Source organism: Anopheles coustani, chromosome X (assembly GCF_943734705.1).
Source record: "Anopheles coustani chromosome X, idAnoCousDA_361_x.2, whole genome shotgun sequence".
Classification (NCBI taxonomy): domain Eukaryota; kingdom Metazoa; phylum Arthropoda; class Insecta; order Diptera; family Culicidae; genus Anopheles; species Anopheles coustani.
In genome coordinates, this window is record NC_071290.1 from 11,393,851 (window position 1) to 11,419,198 (window position 25,348).

At 41.3% G+C, this 25,348-nt stretch overlaps 1 protein-coding gene across 1 annotated transcript in view; it reads left to right on the forward strand.

Moving 5' to 3' along the window:
- LOC131269087 (glutamate receptor ionotropic, kainate 2) overlaps positions 1–25,348 on the forward strand; it is a 126,600-nt gene that overhangs the window by 67,917 nt on the left and 33,335 nt on the right. The window contains exons 5-10 of the mRNA XM_058271405.1: positions 3,344–3,501; positions 17,238–17,379; positions 17,481–17,639; positions 17,891–17,911; positions 21,172–21,324; positions 21,410–21,798. Coding sequence (XP_058127388.1) covers positions 3,344–3,501; positions 17,238–17,379; positions 17,481–17,639; positions 17,891–17,911; positions 21,172–21,324; positions 21,410–21,798 — 1,022 coding nt within the window. The remainder of the gene's footprint in view (positions 1–3,343; positions 3,502–17,237; positions 17,380–17,480; positions 17,640–17,890; positions 17,912–21,171; positions 21,325–21,409; positions 21,799–25,348) is intronic.

The window sequence follows — 25,348 nt, forward strand, 5'->3', positions numbered from 1 at the left end:
AGGGCATTCGATGCCCGAGTACCGAAGCGAACTAGGGTAACGATCCGTTCGAGGCTTTAGGTCGCTGGTGGTGGTTTCAAAACGAACGACCGAATACAGCATTCCATTACGTAGCGTAGTGAAGAATTCGTGCTCTTCATGAGGATTTTCCGCAAAAGAACGCACCGCACCTGTCCCTAAGCCCCCCCCCCTCCACCCGAAAATACGAACGTTTGTGGGCATTTTTCCGGATCCGTTTTCGGGCCTTTGCCACTCGGAAGGAAAGTACGAAATTAGTTCCCTCCGAGTCGACCGGTTATCGCAACACACACGTGGATAGGGGATGGCAGTAAGTGGAAGTGATTGCACCGGATGGATATGAATTTATGCAACGACGCCTGCACCGGGCCCTAACACCGAGGAGCCATTATTTTGCATTTATTCTAGCTTCCGAAAAATGGCAGAGAATTCGATCCCCGGCGTTTCCGACGTACGAGCGATAGATTTTCCATTCGACCGACACGGCAACAATGCAGGGCTGGAAACAAAGGACGTTCCAGCTGAAACCGCATGCACCAGCTAGATATCTCTGTTCCTGAAAGCAGGCGTATTACAGCCGTTGCAACTAGATTTTGAGCCGAAAGCCGGCTGAGTTGAGTCTTAAAGGGGTTTTATACGATTGCAACTTTTACTCAACAGTAACTGTCAAAACGCTCATTTCAACTAGAATTACATTTGGTAGCCAGGTTAGACATTTATTTTTGTTTGACACTTGCTCAACTGACAGGTTTAAAATGAATCAACAGTATAAAACCATTTAAACTGGTCGTTAAACGAAATAAAAACCATCGTTTAATAGGATTTATGTTCAGTTGCATGCTTCACCACACTAAATAGTATTTTTATTCATTTTAGAGAGGAAATAATATAGCTCATTTCCAATTCTGCATAGCTTGTTTACCCACTCATCATTGCCAGTTGACAGTTAACATTACTTTCTTGTAAGTCGGAGCTGCTGAATTCGGAAACGGAATTTTTTTATAGATTTTTATAGAACGTTTTTCGCGCATTCTGAAATCCGCACAGAATTGGTGAATTAGAGAGAATGTTTTTTTTTACTACTAAATCTCCCCTGTTTCGTTTGTTTCAAATCACTGCTGTATATTTTTCAAAACTCGATCAGTACCAGTCTTTTAATTTTTTACTGTTTTTACTTTTGTAGGCAGCTTTATAAAATAAGTTTTAGGACAAACAATAATGTTCATGTTTCCATTAATTTTAAATAAATTAATGTTTTGATAAGGACAATGTTCCAATCAGAAGACAAAACCAGATGAACGTAAGACAAAAGACAATACGGAAAATGCTACTCTAGTCAAATGTGGAAACTCGTTCCACAGGGTTATTTATTTTTTTTTACATATAAATGATGTTTCTCTTCTATTACCGGAAAGTTGTCGCTTAATGTATGCCGATGACGTAAAATTGTGCCTGCCAATATAGATAAAGACCGTGAAGATATTATAAGCATATTCAGTGAATGGTGCAATCGTAACAAGTGGGAAAGTGCTGCAGTGTCACGTTCACACGTATAAGAAATCCAATTCACTGCATGTATGTCATTAATGGCACGTCTCTTGCAAAAGTTACTACTACGAAAAAGGTGTATCCAAAGCCAACAAAGCGTCTTTAAAGCATAAACTCACTTTATTGCAGTATAGTCCGTTCTATATTAGAAATTGGATCAATAATTAGGTGCCCATACTCGTAGGAACGGGTTAACAGACCAGAAAATGGTCAGAAAAGACTGACACGTTATGCTAGTAGAAAACGAAAATGGCCAAACCAAGATTTAATTAATTAAAACACGCACTGTTTGATTCTGGGAATGGAGGAGAAAATACTGAGGCTTTATTTATATTGAAATTCCTGAAATGAAAACTGGATGCACCATGTACTTATTGACTACAATAGTACAATATAAGGAAGCCGAGAGCCAATTACGCCAATGATGAGAAGTTTTAATGAGGTTTACTGCACTATTGATTTTCATGAGAACAAGGACATTGTAAGAGAAGGGTAAAAATATGAATCGAATAAAGAAAATAAGGAAAAATAGTAATAATAAAAGCTGATGAGTTAAAGACAAACTCAGCTGCGTTAGAGGCAGAAGTTACGTTATTCCTGTCTTGGGTGGGTTAGAGAAAAACATAGGTGCCAACGACTGCATAAAAGCAAAGAAAAAATGGTTTAGAAACGTGGAACAAAAAGGTGCAATATAATCTAATCTACCGAATCTAGCGAATGCGATTTTTTAAGTGTTAAGAGCGCATACCGGAAGTGTCTGGAAGCGTCCCTAAATTGAATTGAATGGCGGAATGTTACATCTGCTTGGTCGCGCCACTTGAACCGCAAATGGCTAACGGGGCACTTCCGTCGTGAACAGGGAGAAGGTCAACACCCCGTCAAACTCATCGGCCTTCGTGGAAAAGAGCTCGGCGATGGAAGCGGACAGCGAGATCTCCCGGTCGAGTGGACCACTCGGTGGAACAATAAAGCATCAAGTGGTTTTCGCCGGAGGAAAAGTTACTTCTCTACCAAAACCAGACGAGGAAGGGCACAGGAGGGAATGGGAAAATGAGGTGTGACGGCATCGTGGCTCAGAATGGCAGTTGAAGCACGGAAATGGTTGCTATCTATTCGCGGTTTTCAGGGTGCGAAGTATTGTGCCAGCAGTACCAGGAAGTAGTCATCCGTAAGGCAAATTCTAGAGAACCCGATGGCGGGAAATGGTTGTCGAACGGGCGTCAGCATCCGAGCGAACATATGTAACAGTGGGTGAACCTCGGTGAGCACCGCGCAGAACCAACTCAAAAGTTCCGCTACTTCAACAACAATGGAATCTCAGAACCTCATAAGCTCATCCTACCAGGGATCCCGACACACTTTTCGGGGAACTGGGTTCCTGTTTGTAAAGACATTAAGAGCGTGAAGTCGCGTGTAACCATTGGTAAACGATGTAGGGGACGTGGATAAAGTCAATAAATCAAGTGTTGCATCGTCGGTAATGATGCCCCCGAGCTCTGGAGGAAGTTAATGAACAACTTTCCTGGCAAGTGGCGCGGTTTTGTAGTGTTTCGAGCGAAAGGGGGTAATCACTGCATCGCTTGGTGGTGGGCTCCACGTCCATTGTGATGAACAGCGGTCTTCAGCACCGCCGGCTTACAGCTGCAGCGGTCAGTTTCTTCGGTCGTTAGAATATCGTTGCTTGAAAACTTCCCTCCGGAGCCGAAAGCCCTTACAGTTGGTAGGAGGTTCGCTCGTGAAGCAATTAGTTTGAGCTACGTTTCCACTTTATTCGCAGGCGTACGTGGACCTGGTGGCGGCCTGGGGCTGGAAGTCGTTCACGATCATCTACGAGACCAACGAGGGTCTGGTGCGGATGCAGGAGCTGCTGAAAGCGCACGGACTCTCCGACTACCCGATCACCGTGCGCCAGCTGAGCGATTCCGGCGACTACCGGTAAGTAACAGCTTCGAACTCTAAGCCCCGCACATCCCACCCCTCGTAACAAACCCATCTCCTCTGCGAACATCCACTGAAGTACTCGGTATTAGAGTACCACTCTAGAAAATTTAATTATAAATTATTTAAAACCTCCACCGACCGCACTAGCTCTGTCGCCTTCCACGAGGAAGTAGTTACTGCTTCCACTGCGCGAGTCCCCAGGGTGCGTGTTCCTCCGATAGTTCCGGTTTCCGGTGTTCGATGAGGCGACGACCAACGTGGGGCAGGAACCGTGCAATGGAGCACCTCCAATAAAGTTAAACCATCTCTTGGGGCTTCGGGGAAGCTGCAAGCCATACTTCACAGCTTCATGTTCATTCCAACAAATGTATACGCTTCAAACACATTTGTTAGAGTTTATGGATGTATATACACATTCTTTGTGTTCGATGGTTAAGTAATTTCTGGAGAACAATCTGTAGCAATTTACTGAGCAATACAAAGCAGACAGCCTAACAGGGTTATCTTTGGATAAGCGCGATGAAGCTTAGAGTCTCACAATCGATTTGGTTGTTCTTTGTGCTTAATGAGTGTTTGATCTAAGAAATTGCAACCCTGTGCTCTATCAACTGGTTTCGCAGTAATTTTACTGATTGGATTGTTTTATATCAACATATAAGAATGATTGCATTTTATTGGATTGGTTTTTTGGCTATTTTTCGTTTGACTATTTGATGGAAAAAACTCTTAAGCTTAATGTAAACCGTAATCACGATGATATTCAGCCTGTAGAGTTGTCCTGTGAAGTGGGTTTTGAAACGGATAATTGATTGCCAGTAAATAAACTTAACTCATAAGATTCTCAGAGAATTCATAGCATAGGCCATTCAGTGTTTTGCCATGTTGTACTGTGAAAATTAAAAATCAAAATAACGAAACCGTTTTTGCGTCGTAATAAAACTGATCTATCGTTCTAGTAAACATATTTGTAAATTACTCTAATGCTAAAGCAGCTCCAGAGCTTAGGTAATTGTACCAATAGTAGTGTATTCAGCCGTGTATCTAGCAACATGATGTAATTAAAAAGACTGAATACATTCATACTGTTATTTATTTTTTAGACTTATTTCAAGCAGAAACCAAACGAGAACAGAAAAGTTTCAGTATGTTTTGAGTAACCTTGTGGTTCGCACGCTCCGTACACTGTTGTTCGATCGGAGGTTATTGCCGCTTCATCGCATTTGGTTGCTTTTTTTGACTTTAAAATAATTTTACGTGTATCAGTTTTATAGTACTAGAAACAATTCACCAAGCTTACCTGATTATATTAACAAAAACTGAATTAAGCTTACACGTTTAATATCAATAAAAGATAAATTTAAATTAAAATGGAATTAAAAGTAAAAACCTTGAGGAAATAATGGCAATCTTTACAAATTTTTAAGGAATTCAGCATAACACAACTACCTGTTTTGAAAATATTAAATTTGAAGCCTCTATATTACGGAGTGAGAAAGTTTAACTTTTGAACTCTCCCTAGAGGATCAAAACATATTTAATTTCAGGACAAGTAATGCAAGTAAAAGTTATTTGTATTTATTTCTCCGTAGAGCTAACAGTTTAATCTACTAACAATGGTTGTTATTGATACTAGCACCACTAACGGTTCACTTACCCTACCAATATTTTTCGCATACTGAACTGCTCCATGTTACACTTGTTTTAATGTTAAACGCGTTACAAATTGTTTAATCTTACTATTATTTGTTTAGCACTTATGTTGAGAAAGTACACTCGACGTTCATTTTATTCTCTTTCTTTGGTAACGTTTTCCTACAATATACAACAGGAGTCGGCACACGTTTCCAGAAAAGGGCCAGATACAGGAAAAGAGCCTAAAACCGTAGTGCAGCCAGCTTAAACTATTTTTTAATGTTTTGAATATGATACTAAACCCATTTTAGTATCTATTTTCTTCTCCGAAAACAAACACAACGGCTTTTATCAGATTTCAATTTTATCATTCACTCAAATAATGTTATCGTATCAATGTTCTTCTTGCTTACTCTCGGTTGTTAAAAATAGCTAAGCTTCCAAGAGTTTTGAATATTGTGAACCAAATTTTGTTTTATAATGGTACCGACAAATATTTTTCATGAAGTAGTTATTGTAGGTTGCAAAGTAAAAATGGTATTTTGCCCCTTGAGTCTCAACTACTTAAGAACGTTTAATAGTAAAATGTGATCAATATAACAAATAACAGTATTCGGCTTAGTTTCCTGGTATTAAACATCAAGTTCAACAGTTTCAACAGACATTTTTAGAAAAAAAACATAAGTCTGATATCGTGAACAAATTCAAATAGAGTTTGGATATTTTTTGTTTGCATATTTGTCTTAAATGTTTGCCGACTCCTGAAAAACATCATTGGAATATTTTTGGAGCTTACGTTCATGAACATTTTCTTTGTTTATCATTTGACGTTGGAAGGCCGTTCAGTGACAGCTTCAAAGGAGCGCTTTTACAACCATACAGCGCACAACGTTGCTGTTCCCCACAAAAACATGCAAAGGGCAACCGATTGATTGCAATTCCGATGCAACGAAACGCAATGGCTTCGTCTAACTCGGAAGCCGCGAGCTTGATCGGTGTGTATTGAAGCGCGAGTCGGATGGAAAGCTGCGGTTTGGAAAAGTTGGTGGTCCAGTCCGAGTGTAAAATCGTCCCGCACAATGTTGCGAAACGTTTACTGCATTCCCATTTCAACCATTCGTGCTTGGAAAACGGTTGGAAGTTCATCGGGAAAACAGTGTCTGCGGGAAATTAATTCCTTTGTGCGTAGATTTTGGCTTGTGGTACGGTAGGTGGTAAGCCGTTAATATTCTCCGAAACAGTTCCTGATGGTCACCCCCTCCTTCTCCTCTTACTTCTCGTCTCCCTCCCCCTCTCCTGAAAAACCCACCCCTTCGATCGGGAGATCATTGACGCCGGTGCAAATGGTTCGGTTTTTCCAAGCGCCACGGACAACATCGTTTCGGTTTAATTTTCCACCAAAAACATGAGCGTTCCTCTCCCCCCCCCCCCCACCTCCTGTCCTGTGTTCCATTTTGTGTTTGTTTGTGTGTGTGTGTGTGTGTGTGTGTGTGTAAACTGGGTGTGCATTGCGCCAGCTTGCAAGCATCCGGAGCAGGATGACTGCATTTATCATCCCACCCAAAAACTAGGCTTTCCACCGCGAAACGCGATACACTCGACCTGAAACCCCACCCTGCTTCCCTCCTCCCTCTCCCTCCACGACCGCCTTCACCCTTCCGGACGTTCGTGCCCGACAAGGGGCACACCGAAAGGCTCGGTGTTTGCGTCGGTGGTATCTCATTAAAATTTTCCCCATTTGCAAGGTTGTTGGTCGACCTCCCTCCCTCCAACCTTCCCTCTCACTGTCGTAATTTACCCCCCGGAACCCCTTGGGCCCCCCTGGGGTTGGGCTCAGGCGAGCAACAAGCCCCAAAACGCCAAATGTCACTAGTCGCAATGTTTTCGACGACATCATTTCCGCTGCACGTCCTTCCTTCCCTTTCCCGGAGGGGTGGGGTGTTTCTTTTTTTTTTGCTACACACGCATCTCACTAGCGACCCGGAGGAGGGAAGATCCGGTTTTTCCTCCGTCGCCCCCCCCCCCCCCCCCCCTCGAAATCGCTCAGGGGAATCGACCCTCCCGACCGGAAAAGGTGGCCCCCTCTTTTCTTGGGGGCGGGTTTTTGGGGCCGGATATGTCATTTATTTTTTATATTATTCGGTGCGCGCCTCGCAAATCAACTGCACTCCATGGGACATACACACACACACTCGCATGCTTGTCTGATGAATATCAAATGAGGGCTCGATGGTGGGGTGTTCTTTTTTTCCCTGTTTTCCTCGAGTACCTTACATGTCGCGGGTGGTGATGGGGGAGTGGCGTGTGGCTGCATCGTACTTCATTATCTTCTGCCCTTGGTAGCGGGGCAGGTGGGAGGTGGGCGGGTGGGTGGAAATTTATATGAATTTTCAAATTGAAATTTGTTTCACTTGTGCGGCACCGTTTCCCCGATGTCGTTCAGCACACAGGGGACGTGACACACACACACACAAATGACACTGACATTGGGGAAGGGGGGATAGGGATCATGACGATGCGCGTGATGCTGATGACTGCGTTGGCGTTAAATGCGCTGATGAACGGTACCTCTCTCTCGCTTTTCCCGGTTGTTGACCAAAAAACAACGTCCTCGGCTGCGGGATTGGTTTATACTCCCGACCACGTTACAACTATATACGGACACACACACACACACACACATACATAAACGAACAAGTTAACCCCTGCCTCGGCAAAGGGGGAAAACACATGCATGATGAGCATCCCGCACGAGGAATCGAGCCGTGAAAAGGGTCATAATTTTTGCGCCATTTGCGCGACCCGTTTTCCAACCACACGCGGTAGGGGTTGCTCTTTTCCCCATTGTCCCACACGTGGCGCAAGCATGGGAATGGCAGATGATGTACCGCATTTAGGTTTGTAATAAATTACAAACATTTTGGCAGCTGGTGAGAGGCGAATATTTTTCGATCATTCAGTTTTAGCCGATTTAAACGATTCCAACTTTCAGTTATCGTAAAGTATCCACCGAGAGTAGGCACCATTTTCATCAAAATTATTCGATTAACTCTTCTTAACGCTTAAAGCCACCTTTAGATGATTGCACTTTGCTTTGGATAATAAATTGACTTGGATAATAAATAAATAAATAAATAATATATGCTGGCTTTGGATAATAAATAAATGGTCATTTTGACCATTCTTTTTAACACGCTATCACTTCTCTATTTTTCAGCATTTTTCTAGTCCGTAAACAGCTACTTTCTAATATATTTGTTGACTTTCTCGTGACGTTTTTAATGCACCTCTTCATCATTTCATAGCTTGGTGTAAAGCAAAAGAGATCGAATTGAACGGAGTTTGCATCCCTTTCAAGTTTTAGTTTTTCAAAATATAAAATGTATGTTCAAAACCCGTAAAATTGTGCGCTAGGAAGTTAATTTACCGAGGCATCTATGAAAAATAGGATCCTATGTTTTAGATCACAAATGACGCCACGAATTAAGCTTGGTGTTGTGGATTATTTTAATTTCCGTACGCGACTACTTCGATGCGTTAAGTGGGATGGTTTACTACTTCTCGTTATATTATGTTTTGCTGTCAATTTATGGCGTTATTTGTAATCGCAAAAATATGCTTTTAGTTTTTAAATGTTGCGTTACGCAATTTAGTTACAGCGCACACTTTACTTTTTTATTTATATTATGCGTTTTGTATATCGAAATCGAAGTCGAACGCCGTAATGGTGAAGAGGTAAAATAAAAAAACTGAAAATGTCAAAAGACACTCAACAAATATACTAAAAGCAACCGCTCACGGATTTGAAAAATCGTCAAAATAGCGAAGTTATAGTGTTTTATAAAGAGCTACCAAAATGACGTATCAAAAGAAATAAAGAGATGGTCTTTTTTCAAGAAAAAAAAAAATTCAGCCGTTTATGAGATATTAAATTCTGTGCACTGTCAAAACCATTTTAAATAACCGTTAAACGACAGAAGTAACACGTCGTTCTGTACGATTTGATTCCACTCGTATGGTTGTCAACGCTAAATGAATATAATTTTTGTTATGTTATTTAGCTTTTGTACTATCTTGCTCAGTCTGGTTATCGGTCCAAGATTGCTGGTTGACTGTTGATGTTAATTTGTTGTGAGTCTTGTGCGTATTTACTGAGTTTCTTTAAATTTGAAGTCAACAGAAATGAAGACGAATGAAACTACCCGATTTACAACAGTTTCTGTCGTCTATTTGCACCTTCAACTAGTTTCCCGATTGGGCAACTTTTTAGTTTTACCTGCTCCACAAACCAGGTAATGCTATGTAATTTATTTGTTCTTTTCATAAAAATCAATCGTGTTGCGTATTCCGAAAAGTTTTCTGACATTCCTCATCAAATTTAATCATTACGGATTAATGTTAAAAACAATTATATTCGTTTTTGAGCTGCGTAATGACAAATTCATCCATGAGGGTTCCATTTTGCATCTGATATCGTAGTTACAAATGAAGTTTAATGAGATGAGTATTCAATTAAAAGTTGCCATTTATTTATCTATTACAAACGGTACTATTTGGAACCATTTGTTTCCTAGCTCAGAATATCGTTAACAGGAGAAAACTCGCGGAAGTTTTACAACCCAAATCAAACAACCAACTCTAATCCACTCGCCGCGCAAAATCCTTCGCGCTCACACAACGCTGCCCACAACTACACGCCAGAAAGGGGGTTTGCATACTTGGGGTTTTGCGGTTGGCGTTCGCCGGGAGCGTTTCCCTCCGGTGAAAATTTACTGCATCAAACAAACCGCACGAGCGAGCCCACCGCACGGCCGCGCGGACCTTTTCCGCGGGAAAATGTGGCCACGCCCCGCACCCGTTGTTCACCGTTTTCCGTGGGCTCAGCTGGCCCGAAGCCAGAGCAAATGGACCGAGTGAACCGAAATTTCCAACCCCGTTTTTTGTTTTTTCGATGGAGGAGCAGGTCGGTTGTCAGACATTTCCTTCCTTCCCGTACCCGATGCCGACGCAGGATGGGTGTTGTAACGGAGATCCTGTTCACGCCTACAGCTGCCTTTGTTCTTGTTGCAATTTGAACGCAACGGAATTAAAAGGACATCCGGAAAAAATGGATAATAAAACAACAACCCGCACCCCCGAAGGGAGGGGGAGGAGGAGTCGGGAGGGGTGGGGGTAATGCGCAAAATTTTCCCTCACCGACAAAACACAACATATGTACGACCAGGCTCCCAGGCCACGCACAACCCGCACGCGGTCGAACGGGACGGAAGCCATTTTGTTTTATTTGCACCGCTCCTCCCTCGGGGTTGTTTCGGGGTTTTCATCGCATCAGTTTCCTGCTGGGATCAGGTTTGAGGTTGCTGTTCGTTCCCACATTTTCGCCTCCCTCCTTCCCCCCGTGAATTCTTCCCCGCGCTCATCAATCGAAACGGTTTAAAATGCACCGCAAACATTGTCCGGTCGGGTGTAAGCATTATTCACCGTAAGCTTCCGCCAGCCGAACCCATTTGTAAACCTCCCCCATCCACCACATTGGAGCCTGCGTGTGCACGGGGGTTTTTTGTTTTCCCCGTGTATGGTTTCGACACTGCAATCGACGCAAATGGCGCTCGTGTGATGCATGAGGATGCAATCGCCCCGATTAACGCTAGGATGATGGTGGAGTAGAAAGGGGAGCCGAAGGGGGATCGATTTCATGACAAGTGAACCCACTAATGTGTAACCAATTGAACTCGTCAATGGCAGTTGTACCGCTTTAAAATGTGCGTAATGGGTGCGTGATGTTTGGTGGAGCAGAAAACAAGGGCAGAACGGACGGGAAAAAAACGAAAACTAATGATCCATTTAAAATCTACCATAACAGGTGATAGGAAACTCCTGATCCTGCCCCGTAACTAATAAAGCGTTGTACTTATACAGAAGTAGTCTATCCTATTTGCTATGATAAAGGATTAATTTATCATTAAACTGGTTTCCAATATATTTGTATACAAAATTCTGTTCGTCTTTTAATAATATAGTTTTTGGAACAACACAGTCAAAACTTTTTGACAAACTTCAAATGTTTTTCAAGACCATCTGCTGGCCTTATTTTCTTTCAAATTCGAAGGTTTGCAGTATTGAAAATGGCCAAAGTTTGCTTGTTTATATTTTATAGAAGCTAAAGCTTCTCAAATCAATTCATTAGATAGAGATCTGATGAACTAAGAGGCTAGTTTTTCTATCTGGATAAAAAAGTCAGTCAAATATGCTCATCATCAGTTCTGACTTAAATAAACTGCCTTGAAAGATGTTTCTTTGTTTTCCCTTCTTATCATTTCTTTAGATTTTTTTCGATATTTTTTTTCCCGAAAATCTGCATTCATTATAGAATGTAGTATCCTTACCAGAGTGGCGTTGTTATAAAAGGCTTTTCCAAATGAAATATGCTTAAACATAGTCAAGAACAGCGTTTTGTTATAGTTAGGACTTGTTTAAGTACATTGTTTTTGACTTTTATTCCGGCAATAAGATTAGTTGTCTTTTACTTTTTTACTTTTCTATTTACTTATACACCTTGTAGATTTTAGAACTACGTTCCCTGATGGCTTTGACAAACATTTTGTAATCAACTTTTTAAAACCAACGGTTTGCGAAAACCAAGCTCCCCAGAGAATACATTTGAGTAATTACGGTAACCTCCATCGTTTGAAGTCCACTTCTATGTTGAGAGGTAGATTAATCTATTCCAGGACCCGAAGCGATAGGGTTATCGGAGCCCTTCAAATAATTCCATTACACTGATGATTCTATACCACAGACCAGAGTTGGACTTGTTTGCTTCCAAAGAGCTTGTAATCGATTGTACATGTTTGCAATATTGTCATACAGTTGTTACGTTTTTCAATTGAAATTAAACCGAAAAAAAAATTGTTATTCTTGCCAACTCTGGCACATACTTTATAACGAATGTTAATTGATCCACATGGGAGATATCAAGAGAACAATTGAACCAATTGCTCTAGTATGAAGCCACTCTGATTAATTTTATTATTTCCGATCGGATTTCGATTCGGATTCAATTTCCAATTATTTCTTTTTCAACAATGTGATCTGATGAATAGTTCACATTTCCTTTTCCACTATTTGCATGCTGTTGTATATGTAACTCATCATATTCACCTAGGTAATCACATCAAGTTAATATAGTTTTCCTTCAAAATCCTAAAACGAGATGGGAAAATTATTTTCTATCAAAAACTACTCTTTTTGATTTTTGTCTCATTCTCATCTAATTATTTTCATCTTTTCTCAACGAAATTCATATCTTTTCCTTAATTAATAGAGAATGTTTATGCGAAGTGTTGATACCTAACATTGATATTTTGATCCTTTATGGGCGTATTGTGTATTTAATATAGCTTTCCAATTATTAAATGCTTTTATCCATTGCGATAAGGAAAATGATGTGCATGAGTAACAATACTCATTTTTAACGAAAACATTTTCCCGAAACAAGAGATAAAAGACATAATCTTCCAAGGTTTTCAAAAGTGAAAATTAAACATTATAAAGCAATATCAAAGTATACCAAAAATATAACCAGAAAATCGATGTTTGATCTCGCTCGCTATTCATGACTAAAAGTAAAAAATGTTACAATCATATCGGTGTTTTCTTAGGTTTTCTTTCTGCACCGTCTAAGATTAATTTTTCATTATCAATTTACAATTAAACAAAATTACTTATTTCAATGACTTGTATAAGTACAGTAGAAAGTTAGAAAAAACATACAGAAAGTACATGACCTGTGGCGACTCCACTACGACTCGATGAAAATAGATGATGGAAATATATCGGACACCATTTACATACATGCAATAATATATTTATTAGTTCCATGGCAAGATCAGAATTTCCTGTCACATCAAAGAGTACATGATCAAAGACTTTTAAAATACTTTGTTTTAGCCTCGAGATTAAGCAAATCAATAATTATTTAGAGAACAGTGAGGAACCAAAGTATTTAAAATGTGAAATGTAACAAAAAGTTGCATATTTTTAAACACAGGACGTTGTACCAGCCCCCCAAACAAAATGTGTCTATTCTAGCTAAACCAGAACCATACCGTTAGGTATTTTGAGCTAACTTTGTAAAACAGCCATGTCTTCACTAGGAGCGCACAGTTCAGTCGGCTTTTGTCCCGCATCTGGATGTAACGAACTTATGCCAAACCTATTCGTAAATGCGCTCCAACTCTGACGCGTGTTCCCTGCGGGAATCGGACGACCTAACGTCGCACGTAAGCCCTCAAATAGATGGCGACAATTTGCTGCGAATGCACCGCAAATCCAGCCAATTTCGCAATCGCATTGTGCAGTCAGCCATTGAATGGCATTCAAATAGCCCATTGCGCCACAGATGGTGGATCATTTGTCGGAAAGTCCCTGGAAGGTTTCGCAACTCTCTGTGGTCAGGGCGAACGGTCACCGGAATGCGGACAACGCCAATCGCGAATTTATTGCGGGACGAGCGATTCCACCCTCGTTGGAAAGTAACGGTGGACTACTTTTCCTGATGACGATGTTCACAATTATGACGTTGTTACAGTTACAGTTGCATCGCTATCCTCTCCGGTGGGTACGTACTCGCACCGTTCACGCCCAATTCGTACTCTGGTTCGTAATTTTCTGCCTTGTTTGCTCGGTGAGGGGCTTTTGTGAAGCCGAAAGAACATTGTACCAGAGTGGAAAAACGGTTCTAAGCTGCGTCCGTTCGAATTCGTCGGCGAGAGCCTGGAAGGATTCAGGCCGGTTTTGTCCGACTCAGAGATGGACCATGTTGCTGTCCTGTAATTACGTTCATCTTTCTTTTGATTGTTCATTTTAGGATGATGAAGTGTAGTCGCATGGTCTATTCCTCTCTTATAATGAATCAAATACAGAACGAATAAACTAAAGATGTAAAGTGTAAAGACTGCCACGCGTTTTTAGCACACTTTTTTAGCATGACATTTTTTAATAAAATTTGTTTATCATATTTGTTGAACTGACAGTTTTCGAAGGCAAAACGAAGACTTAGCTGCCCAAAGAACTTGTTTTTAATAATACTATAGTTTTTATGCTGCATTTTCATTTATTTATGGGACAAAATTTTGTTAGAACTAATTTCTGCTGTCACCCACTTTTGGGTGACATGGCCAAGCGTTTTTTTTAGAACACTATTTTTAACACGTTGCGTACCAAGCGTTTTAGCACAATTTTTAGTACAATTTTTCAAATTACAATTTGTTTATAATATTTGTTAAACCGATTGTTTTCGAAGGCCAAGCAAAAACTTAGCTTCCCAAAATATTTATATAAAATATTACAATAATTTTTATGTTGCATTTTCATTTATTTATAGGTCAAAAACTTTTTTGTACTAAAATTGCCGTCACCCATATTTGGGTGACGCGGTACGCAACGTGTTAAACGCGTTGAATGCCAAGGGTTTTTAGCACACTTTTTTAGAACAATCTTTTTTAATATAATTTGTTCATAAAATTTGTTAAACCAACGATTTTTGAAGGCTAAATAAAACCACAAACTTCCCAGAGAATTGATATAAAATATAAATATAATTTTTATGTTGCATTTTCATTTATTGATGGGTCAAAAACTTTTTAGAACTGAGTTTTGTTGTCACCCACTTTTGGGTTCTTTTGGGTTTTGGGCCACCCACCACAACGTGTTAATAAAATTCGTTTGTAACATTTATTGAGGCAACGATTTTTGAAAACAAAACCTCAGCTTCCTAAAGAATTGATATTAAGTATTACTGTACATTTTATGTTGCATTTTCATTGATTTGGCATGGCAGTCAGCGTGTTAACAGTATTTTTATTTGCCCTGGAATGTGAGAACAAATAAACTACAAGTGCAAAAGGATTTAATTTAACTTCGCAATGGTTGATGTAAATGTCCAAATTTGAATGATCCCTGACCTGAGCTTTTCCTTCGCATCCCGCCTACGAATCGGTGCAGTTCAACATGTATATCGTTAAATATTGCAAACACCGGCAGAAAACTCTCTCCAACGCCACGCTGCGACTGCAACGTCCCTTTGGGGAAACCGCGTACCCCATTTAGTTTATGAAATATTCACTTCAAGTGTCTTGCTTGGCCACGGCACGTCCACGAAGCGATAGCTGTCCGTCGTGCTGGCGATTGGATTGGGAAGTGCCCACTTTCGTGAACGAATTTCCCGCTGGCTCGAGCCGTACATGCAGTTTATTTTCATTTCCCACCCGGGTGCGCCCCCCCTCTCTCTCTCTGGGGAAGGAGAAAAATGTACAACTTTCTACGTTCCAGACGCAAATGCGTTTTCAGTGATGAAATTTTCCGCCCCAACCCCGCACATCCTCGGGGCAGGGCGATCGTCCTCTGAAGTGCAATTACACGAGCTGGTCGTGTGCAGGCAACGCCAGACGCCGGTACGAGCTGTTTATTAAGTCAGAGATGTCACGCCACTTCACATGCTGGCGACGAGTTTTGACAAGTTTGCAAGCGGTTTTCCGCATCACATCACATTATCGCACGTAGTGTCCGGTGGCTGCCCCGGGGCCGGGCTCGGGACATATTATTGTGGCGCATAAAAGATAACATATTGCATATCGGGGGTGGATTATGCGGGAATGCTTCTATGACTTTTTTTTTAAGTCTGCTGAATATTTTCAGACGTCTAGTCTAATTTTTTGCAAAATAACAGTGAACAGTTGAGTGAACATTGCTTTCTCTGTAGCTTGAACTGGTAGAAAATGGAATACGAATCACGGATTAGTACACGATACTGTATTAAAACTAAGTTAATCATGCTTTTAATTACTTAATTATATTGCATTCAAAATTTTAAAACTTATGGAACTGTTTGTTATAAAAATGTGGTACGAGTGGCGTTCAATAGTGAAATCATGAATACAGCTGATATTATAAAAAAATATATAAAATTAATTTATTGATATTTTCAAATGACTTAAAATCCCATAGCTGTCGGATAATTTTATGATATCCTTATCGTTTGACAGACTTAACCTTTTCTACTCTAAACCATGCACTGATAAGTCATACACAGTACTCTCTCAGGTTAAATAGGATGCTTTTGTCATTTTAGAAATTGTCCAAGTAATTCCTGCTGCGGTTATCCAACGCGATCTAAACGTGTTAAGTTCACTTAGTTTTGCATTCTTGTTATTTATTCCATTTTATGTTATTTGAAATTCATATCTATTTGCAGTATGATTTTGGCTTTTCTGATTTACATGAAAAACAAAGATCTGGTCGATGCATCTAAAAGATTTAGTCGATGCAGATTAATTAAGCAGATTCCTTCTATCAAGTACCTTTTCCGAATTTTTGATGAGAAGATTCCTTTCAGCTTCTTTACACGTGTCGACTTTACTTGTGTCTCTTTATTTTACTTTTGAAACTATTGTAAAGTATGACTACTTTTTATTTTATGGAGTTAAACCCACTAACTGTGTATTTGCTATAACTTTCATCATTGAATACTTTGGTGCGATTCCTCCAAACACAATTGTTTGACTTGTGTATTTTACACTTGTCTTTAAAGAATGTAGACTTTCCCGTGTGTATCTTCACGTCATCCTCATGGTTTAATTTTTTCAACCCTTGGTATACATTCGTTTTAAGTTCTTTAACTGTTTTCCTTCCTACTACTATATATATAGTTTCTATAGAAACTAGTAGATGCGAGTATTCCCAACGGCATCTGAAAATACACTGTTCATATATTACGTATAGCTTCTGATAATTTGAAATTAATGACTAATAATCAATTGATGGATTCTCAAATAGCTCCAAGCATATCTATTTGACTAAATATGTGATGTCTGTGAACATTTTCACTTTGAGTAATGGAAAATTCTATATTGAAAGTCATTAGTTTAAGGCTGATTCCCTCCTCGTGGCTTATTTCAAGACTTTCATCTTCTCGTGACAACTCTGCGATGGAACTCGACCATCGTCCATCGTAATCAACTGACAACATGTACGGGACTCATAATCATGTCCTTACACCTCTGCTCTCTCTCTCTCTTTCTTATCTCCCCTTCTCTTAGGCCCCTCCTGAAGCAGATCAAAAACTCGGCCGAGTCGCACATCGTGCTCGACTGCTCGACCGAGCGTATCTATGAGGTCCTGAAGCAAGCGCAGCAGATCGGCATGATGAGCGATTACCACAGCTATCTGATCACCTCGCTGGTAAGTGTGTGGCCGCCACTTTCATTATCGGCAACGACTCCCTCCCCCTCCTCCTGTTCGCTCTGATGCACATGTTCTCCCTTTGCGGCGGATTTTCGCAGGACCTGCACACCATCAATCTGGACGAGTTCAAGTACGGCGGCACGAACATTACCGCGTTCCGGCTGGTCGATCCGGAAAACCCGGAGGTCGCGCAGGCCATCCACAACTGGACCGTCGGCGAGGCCCGGCTCGGCAAGAAGGTGGACTTCAAAACGGCGGTAGGTTCCCATTCCTTTTTTTTTTTGTCGGATGCGCTGATGCGAGTTCATAAATCACGCTGACCACCGCACTGGTGCCGGTGCGGTATTTCACTCCACTCGGGCTTTCTTTATCTGTGCTCTTGTGTCTCTCCCTCTCGTTCTAACATCGCCTCTGCCAAATCTCACGACTTCCGAACGAAATTGGGACGGACGGACCTGCCGGATGATTGGGATCACGCCTCGTTATTGCGCCCGCTCGACCCGTCCAGGAGAACGTGACCGTGATCAAGGTGAGTAGTCCCGGGGCTTCTGCCATTTCGGCCATAATGCCCGAGGTTCCGCTGTCACTCAGAGCCTTCCCTCGGCTAGAGCTTCACGTTCCGCCTCTCACAAACGCCAGTCAGTCAGTCAGTCGGGTCTGGAAGAACATCGTTCTTCGTTGGACCGGTCCCCAGCATTTGGGGGAAGGGCACGCTGCTGTCAAGAAACCCACCGGAAAACCCTCCTGGAGAGCATGCAATCTTTTCACCCAGACGCTTCTCCACCCGTCAACGCGGGTGACATTATTTCAATTTGTCTATTTTTCCACCGCCGGCCGGTGCCGGTGCTTTCGGAAGCAATAAAAATGCAAACGAAGGACAACGCCCGGATGGACGAAGAAAGCCCCGGGTCCCGACGATGGGGGCCGCAATAAATTTCACCGCCCACGTCAGCGTCGTTTCCGGTCGTCCGGGGGACCGGCCACGGCTTATTATGCCGCTGTCGCAACTTTTCCACATCACACAAACCTCAACCGGAATTCATTACGACCTGATTTTGGGTTGAGGATGACGAAGGCAAGCCCTGTCGTCCAGCGTCGGGTTTACAGACGTACAGATTATGAGATACATGAGAAATCTTGTAGATCTTAAGTTTTGTACACAGTTGAAATAGTTCTTATCTCCACTCGTTCGTGTTTTGTCTACTTTGGTCGCGTTAGTTTTTCTATTTTTCATTCCATAACAATTTTAAGAAAGAAAAATAAGTGCACACTTTCGGTATGTGCGTTTGTTTGAGTGTGTAATTAAAAGAACTTGAATCAATGTTCCTTCGTTCTTTTCATATAACGTGAACGTTAAACTTTATACCATTACCGTGTTTATTGTTTTGTAGCAAATTTTACAATCTTTTACTTTTAGTCGAGTTATTTTCTTGAATGTCGGCAATTGTTAGCAGCCTGTTGAACTTTTGTTTCATTTTCTGAAATAATTTTAATTTTAATGGCTATTATTTTTTATAGTCAGCTGTTATCAGTTCTAAACAGTTTTTGTCCAATGAATGAAATAAAATACAAATCAAAAACTATAGTCGTGTTAATAACTAATGTTTTGGGAAACTGAGTCTTTGCTTAGTTTTCGATAAACCACCGTTTTGTTTATTTTATAAAGAAGTTTAACACTTTCAACGCCAAACGTCTATAGATAATTTTTTAGTACAATCTTTGTTTGATGAAATTTGTGTGTAAAAAAAATACTGAGACTTGATTTTAAACAACTAACAAATAGACCACGCTTTCCTAAGGATAAATTTGTACATTAACAAGAGCCTACTACTATATTAGTATAGTAATATATGAGTTTCGTGGACCATTGGCAGTTAACATGTTAATATAAAGAGATTTCACTACAAACTGTGCTAAAACGCTTGGCAGTCAACGTGTAGAACATTTTAAAACAAAGCAAACATATTTAATGACCTTCCTCCACTTTTTTCCTATTATTTCGATGGATAAACGCATTTTCACTTATCATTCTTGCATGTTAGTTTAGAGGAAAGGAAAGTAAAGTGTCATGTAAAGGGTCGTGTTGTTATCTCTTTTAGAGAAGAAGTTATTAAAACATAAAAAATGTCCGAATTTCGCTTTTGAATTTAAGAACGTTGGAACGTTGTAACTGCCATGTCATTCACTTGCGGGTTATAGCAGCAATATATGTAGTAGCCCGTTACACTAATATAGTTATAGACTCATACAGTAGGAGGTTGCAATAAAATTAAAATAATGCATCTTTGAGAATGTTTAGTTATCGCTATAGTTTCTAGAACCGTTGATTAAATAAATTTTAACACCAAATTTTACCAAAACTGATTGTACTAAAACTGTACTAAAATTTGTTTTATGGAAAATGATAATGCTTTCGTTCTAATCATATCAGTCTCAATGAGTGAATTAGAGTGAATTGAAAAACTTTGCTGATAATATTTTATCATATCTTGTTGAACTCTTTACTCCACCACGACCTCATTGTGCAGTCCGTCCATCGTCCGTCCATTCGATCGTGTCGCATTACAGTCTCGGGCCGGAAATTGACCACCACTTTTTACTTTCCAACTGTTCATCTGTGACTCCCGCTTTCCACCGATTTTCCGATCAAACGGGAGCCCCTTGTCCTCCCCCGTTTTGATATTTGTTTTATCAAAATTGTCCGGTCATGCGGATCGCCGCTCGGGCTGGGACACGTTAAGTAAACATCAGTGCACCAGGCAAAGCGTTAAATAAAACTGTCCACCAGCGTGGGGGGGGGGGGGAGTTTCGGGCGGAAATCACTCAGGTGTGTCACCCGTTTCGGGGGAGGGAGGCTGGCGAAACGTGGGCGATCTCTTTCCGGCTTGGGTCGGCTTTATTGTGACAGCTGTCAGTGTGGCCCGGACCCGTGTCCGGTGGGGGAGGGCCGGAAGTCGTAGCGTGGGCCGAGAATGAATCACTTTTACGGGCGCCCGGTTTTTCCTATGCACTAGAGTTTTCCTTCTCGTTTTTCGGCTGCTTGCATTGGTGTTTGTAGCTCGCGCGGAATATGTTGGCTGGGGGGAGCAATTTGATTGGAAAGCTGATGGAACCACTTGTTCGGGTGGCATCTGGTGATTCTAACCATAAAGTTTTCCATTTTCTCCCCTATTTGTGTGGGTGTGTGTGTGTAAGTATATCTAGTGGGACGGCGTGGGTTTCGCTTGTTTGCATGCGACCCGGGTGCATGATTGATCGAGCCTTCTTTCGGCACTTCAACACCCGGTACTCGAGAACGTCAACGCCATCCCATCGTCGTCGTCGTCGTCGTCGTGTTGGTCGTCGTCACCGACACCGGGCGAGGGCCGGATCCCGCCGGTTGTGGGCTAATGAAATGCCAATAATTGCCTCGTTTACATTTAACCTTGCGGTCCCGGCAAACGGTCGCGCGCTCGTCGGTATGAATGCTAATTTGAGCCGTCCCGGGGGTTTGTTTACGCTGCGTCGCACACCGGTTGCGGGCGGTGGACAAAAGTCCTCATGCCAGACGTCTCATTATTCATGAGCAGCAGGCAGTTGAGCTGCACCGAGTGCTCCGAAAACGATGGGAATTTTGTATCCTTGACGGTCTTACGGAAGGCACACACACACTCCTAACTCCCATTGTACAGCCCATTGGATGGTTTTCCCGGGCCACTTACCCAACTCGTATGCATAAACGTTCAACCGGATACTCACTTTCCTTCTCTCTCTCTCTCTTTCTCGCCCTTCTCTTGTCTCGTTCGGCAGGCGGAAACGGCCCTGATGTACGACGCGGTGCATCTGTTTGCGAAAGCGCTGCACGATCTGGACACCAGCCAGCAGATTGACATCCATCCACTCTCCTGCGACACGCAGGACACGTGGCCGCACGGCTACAGTCTCATCAATTATATGAAAATTGTACGTACCCAAGGACGCTTCAGTGGAGGTGCAGGTGACGTCACACACACACACACAAACACACTTTGTTTGGTTTGTTTTGCAGGTGGAAATGCGCGGCCTGACGGACGTCATCAAGTTCGACCACCAGGGCTTCCGCAGCGACTTCGTGCTGGACATCGTCGAGCTGGGACCGCAGGGGCTGCGGAAGAGCGGCACCTGGAACTCGACGTCGGGCGTCAACTTCACGCGCACGTACGGCGACCAGCAGAAGGAGATCGTCGAGATACTGCAGAACAAGACGCTCATCGTGACGACGATCCTGAGCGCGCCGTACTGCATGCGCAAGGACTCGGCGGAGAAGCTGACCGGCAACTCGCAGTTCGAGGGGTACGCGATCGATCTGATCCACGAGATATCCAAGATACTCGGCTTCAACTACACGATCCGGCTCGCACCGGACGGCCGGTACGGTAGCAACAACAAGGAGACGGGGTAAGTTATCTGCAGGAAATTTAAACAAACCATTTCTCATGTTTGCGTTGCACTATTCAGACACAACCTCAAAGGTTATTGTTGAACCTACTCAACAGGAGTTAGCTTTTATTCTCCAATGACTGCTAGTACCTGCCAGAAAAGCTAGCTATTGCTTATCAGCACCATTGAACTCCTGGGCTCAGCTGCCCAAACGCGTGTACTAGTTGTCTCTTTTTCATCACTAGTTCTCTTTTTTTTCATGTTCTAAACTGAAGTCCTGAAGTTCTTGGCCCGCTACAGTGTTTTACATGGAAGTGCCCGTTGCTCGTCGTTGTTGTTGTTGTCTAAAGGATAAAAGGATTTTTACGTATGGGTTTAGGAAGTTTTACACAATTTTAAGTCACTGTATGTCACAATATGTCACTTTTTGCTATTGTTTGCGTTAAGCAACTGAGTATTTGAGCTGGATGCTGTAAAGTTGCTGAGGGCATAACTCGGCATCATTGTAGTCCATACTGAACCTAACGTAGCACTAGTTTGACAAAGAATTGTAACACAGGAATGACGACAGTGAAAAGAATTAGACATGGTGACGTGAAACTGACGTTCAAGAAACCTAATACTGTATTGGACTTTTTTCAATCATGAACCTGCGTGTGAAATCGTCCTGCTATCTTGTATTGTTATTGATGGTTTTGCACGCTGGGTTTTTGGGAGGTGTTTACCGAGCGAATCAGTATGCATCAACCTATTGTATTATGATAAATTCGCTTTAATGGTGGTGTCTGTTATTTTTTCGCACGATGGAAATTTCCCTGGTAAATTTATTCTCTTTGTATAAAATAGACACAAGCGAAAGAGGGAAAAGCCTCCAAGCCATTCGCAATTCCTGAAAACAATTGTTACACATTTGAGAGGGTCATATCGCCAGCAACGAGGGCAAGCGTTTACGACACATCGCAATGAAATTCAATACCCTTAAATCCCCTCAACGCATCGTTACCTTTGAAAACCGATTCGATAAAACCCAATAGAGTACTTTTGAAGTTCGTCAGCGAATTATCAGATCAGGGACCGATTTGTTTTCGTTTTCACAAATACAGATTGCGTATCAAACACCAAATCAAATCGAGTTTTACAATAAAAAATTTCCGTATGACGTTTAAAGATATCCGAATCGGAGTTATCAATTTGTTATCGAAATTTTACGGTGTTCTAATGCACGTTTAACGACTAATTTTGTTTGTTTAAAGTTATGCTTAATGCGTTTAGGCTTACTCTTTTCAATAAAAAAGGGGTAAAATGGTCTTTATCTACATAAAAATATCATATATAATAATGTGTCGTGTACTCGATGATCGACCGATCGATATATTTCGTCCGTTCTCCTAGACGGTTCAGTTCGAAGAGACCGTTCTATCTTCCTGATCTCCAGTGACAGGTGCTGACGGAGAGTAGATGCCATATACTCGGGTCACACCTGACACTGCCCGTTATACCAGTTATAACTTCTCCGGGGGGTGAAAGTCGGTCGTCCTCGTCCGAAGAAGTGCGGAGTTATACATTTTTTCATAATTCGTTATAATAGTTCTTTTTTTCTTAATACTAGCCCTAAACGAACCTAATCTAAACGTATTGTGTGTGCATTCACCTTTAACGTATTTACAAAGGAAGCTTAATTTGTAATGTTAATGGATTCCGTTATTTGAAATAATCAATAAACTAATAGATGAAAAATTGAAAACAAAGTTTAAAGAAAAATAATGAAAAACAAGGTAGAAAAGAGTTTCCTAACTAGCATTGTTTTAGCCTTTTAATTTTGGCCTTGTGTCGTTTCACGCCTCTTGCGTTTTCGAACGTTTTTTCTTCCACGTGTTTTGCTACAACTTTTGTTGCGCGAGGTTGTGATTTTGTCCTAATATTAGGCGTAATATAAACTTGCTGGTTTTCGTTTAACGTAGGTGGAGGACATTTTACATTATTTCCAGCTGTCTGTCTGGTTGATGCCTTCACCATGTTATTCTTCGCCTTAGAGAACAATTCTATCGCTTTAAAACTTATTTTCTCTGGTGTTCTATTGTTGGTATTGTTGAATAGCAACGACTCGTTGGGCGTAAACTTTGTAGCTGAGTGAACTGAATTGTTGTGGATGATAATTGTTCTACGTAAAATCGGGAATGGTGATAGTATACAAATTGAATTAGTGTCTGCCGTTTTAAAAAATAATTGATAACAAAAAGGGTTTCCTGTACGTTCAGTATTGGGGACGTAATAGTCACCAACATTTTCAGCAGAACTAATGGTTTGTAAACTAGTGCTTTCCGAGTTAGTAGTTTCAGAGCAATGTTGTTTAGAATCCGAAGGGTTTTGCCTTAATGTGTTACCAAAAGATTTTAACAGCACTGTTTTTACCTCACTAAAATGTATCGGATTTCCTGCTTGACACAACACGTCCTTAGCATTCCCAGTAATTTTATTCAAAATTGCCCGTACGTAAATATCATACACTTGGGTGCTCACTAAATCTTTAAAAATTTTAAGTGTGTTTTCGGCCACTGTTATCCACGACTGTAATTGTTTATGGTTTCCATCGTAGGGATGAATTGATTTAATTGGATCGGGAATCCGAATAAAACTATCACCAACAGGCAATAAAACAGGCTCTATTACCGTGTTCGATGAACACGTGTTTCTAGGGTTCGATGGCCTTTGTACTGAGGTTACACAAGCTTCTTGTTTTGCACATATGTGTTCCAATTTTGCATTTAAACTGATTATTTGAGACAATACTTGGTTTAGTACTTCTAATGTGTTAGATTGTGATTGCGATTCTTCGAGCAGCATCATTTCTAATTTTCGATAAATTGTCTATCAGAATATGTGCTATTAGAATCTACAAAGTCGACACTGTTTTCGCTATCACTGACGAATAATGTGTTTTCAACGTCACTCATACAATCACACAGAAAAAAAAAATACAATAAAACACAGAAGTCGTCTATCTGGTAGTGCGGTTTTGTGTTTAGATAACGCGTCTATCTAGTAGTGCGCACTATCTGTTTCGAACGTCAAGTTCGATGCTCTTTCCGTTCTTTTCTCTTTTCGAGGTTAACTCAAAAATGTGCTCGTTTGGAACAAAAAGCAAAAATCATCTATCTGGTAGTGTGATTCTACTTCTAGATCTTGCGTCTATCTAGTAGTGCGCACAAATCTAATTCCATTCAAACACGAGAGAGAAAGAAAAAAACTGGGTCAGAGGAGACAATAGATAGGACAAAGGAAATTGATGTGAGCACGTGCTTACAGGACGGCGGCACCACAAATCACCCGATCTTTGACGATCGATCGGAGATGAAACTACGATTAATAAAAAAACGAGTTTCGGGTACTCTTACACAAAGGATCACAAAAAAAGTGAATCACTAATTTGCACTGTTTTAACCTGTCCACTATACTCACATCCTACCGGCTGCGCCAATAATGTGTCGTGTACTCGATGATCGACCGATCGATATATTTCGTCCGTTCTCCTAGACGGTTCAGTTCGAAGAGACCGTTCTATCTTCCT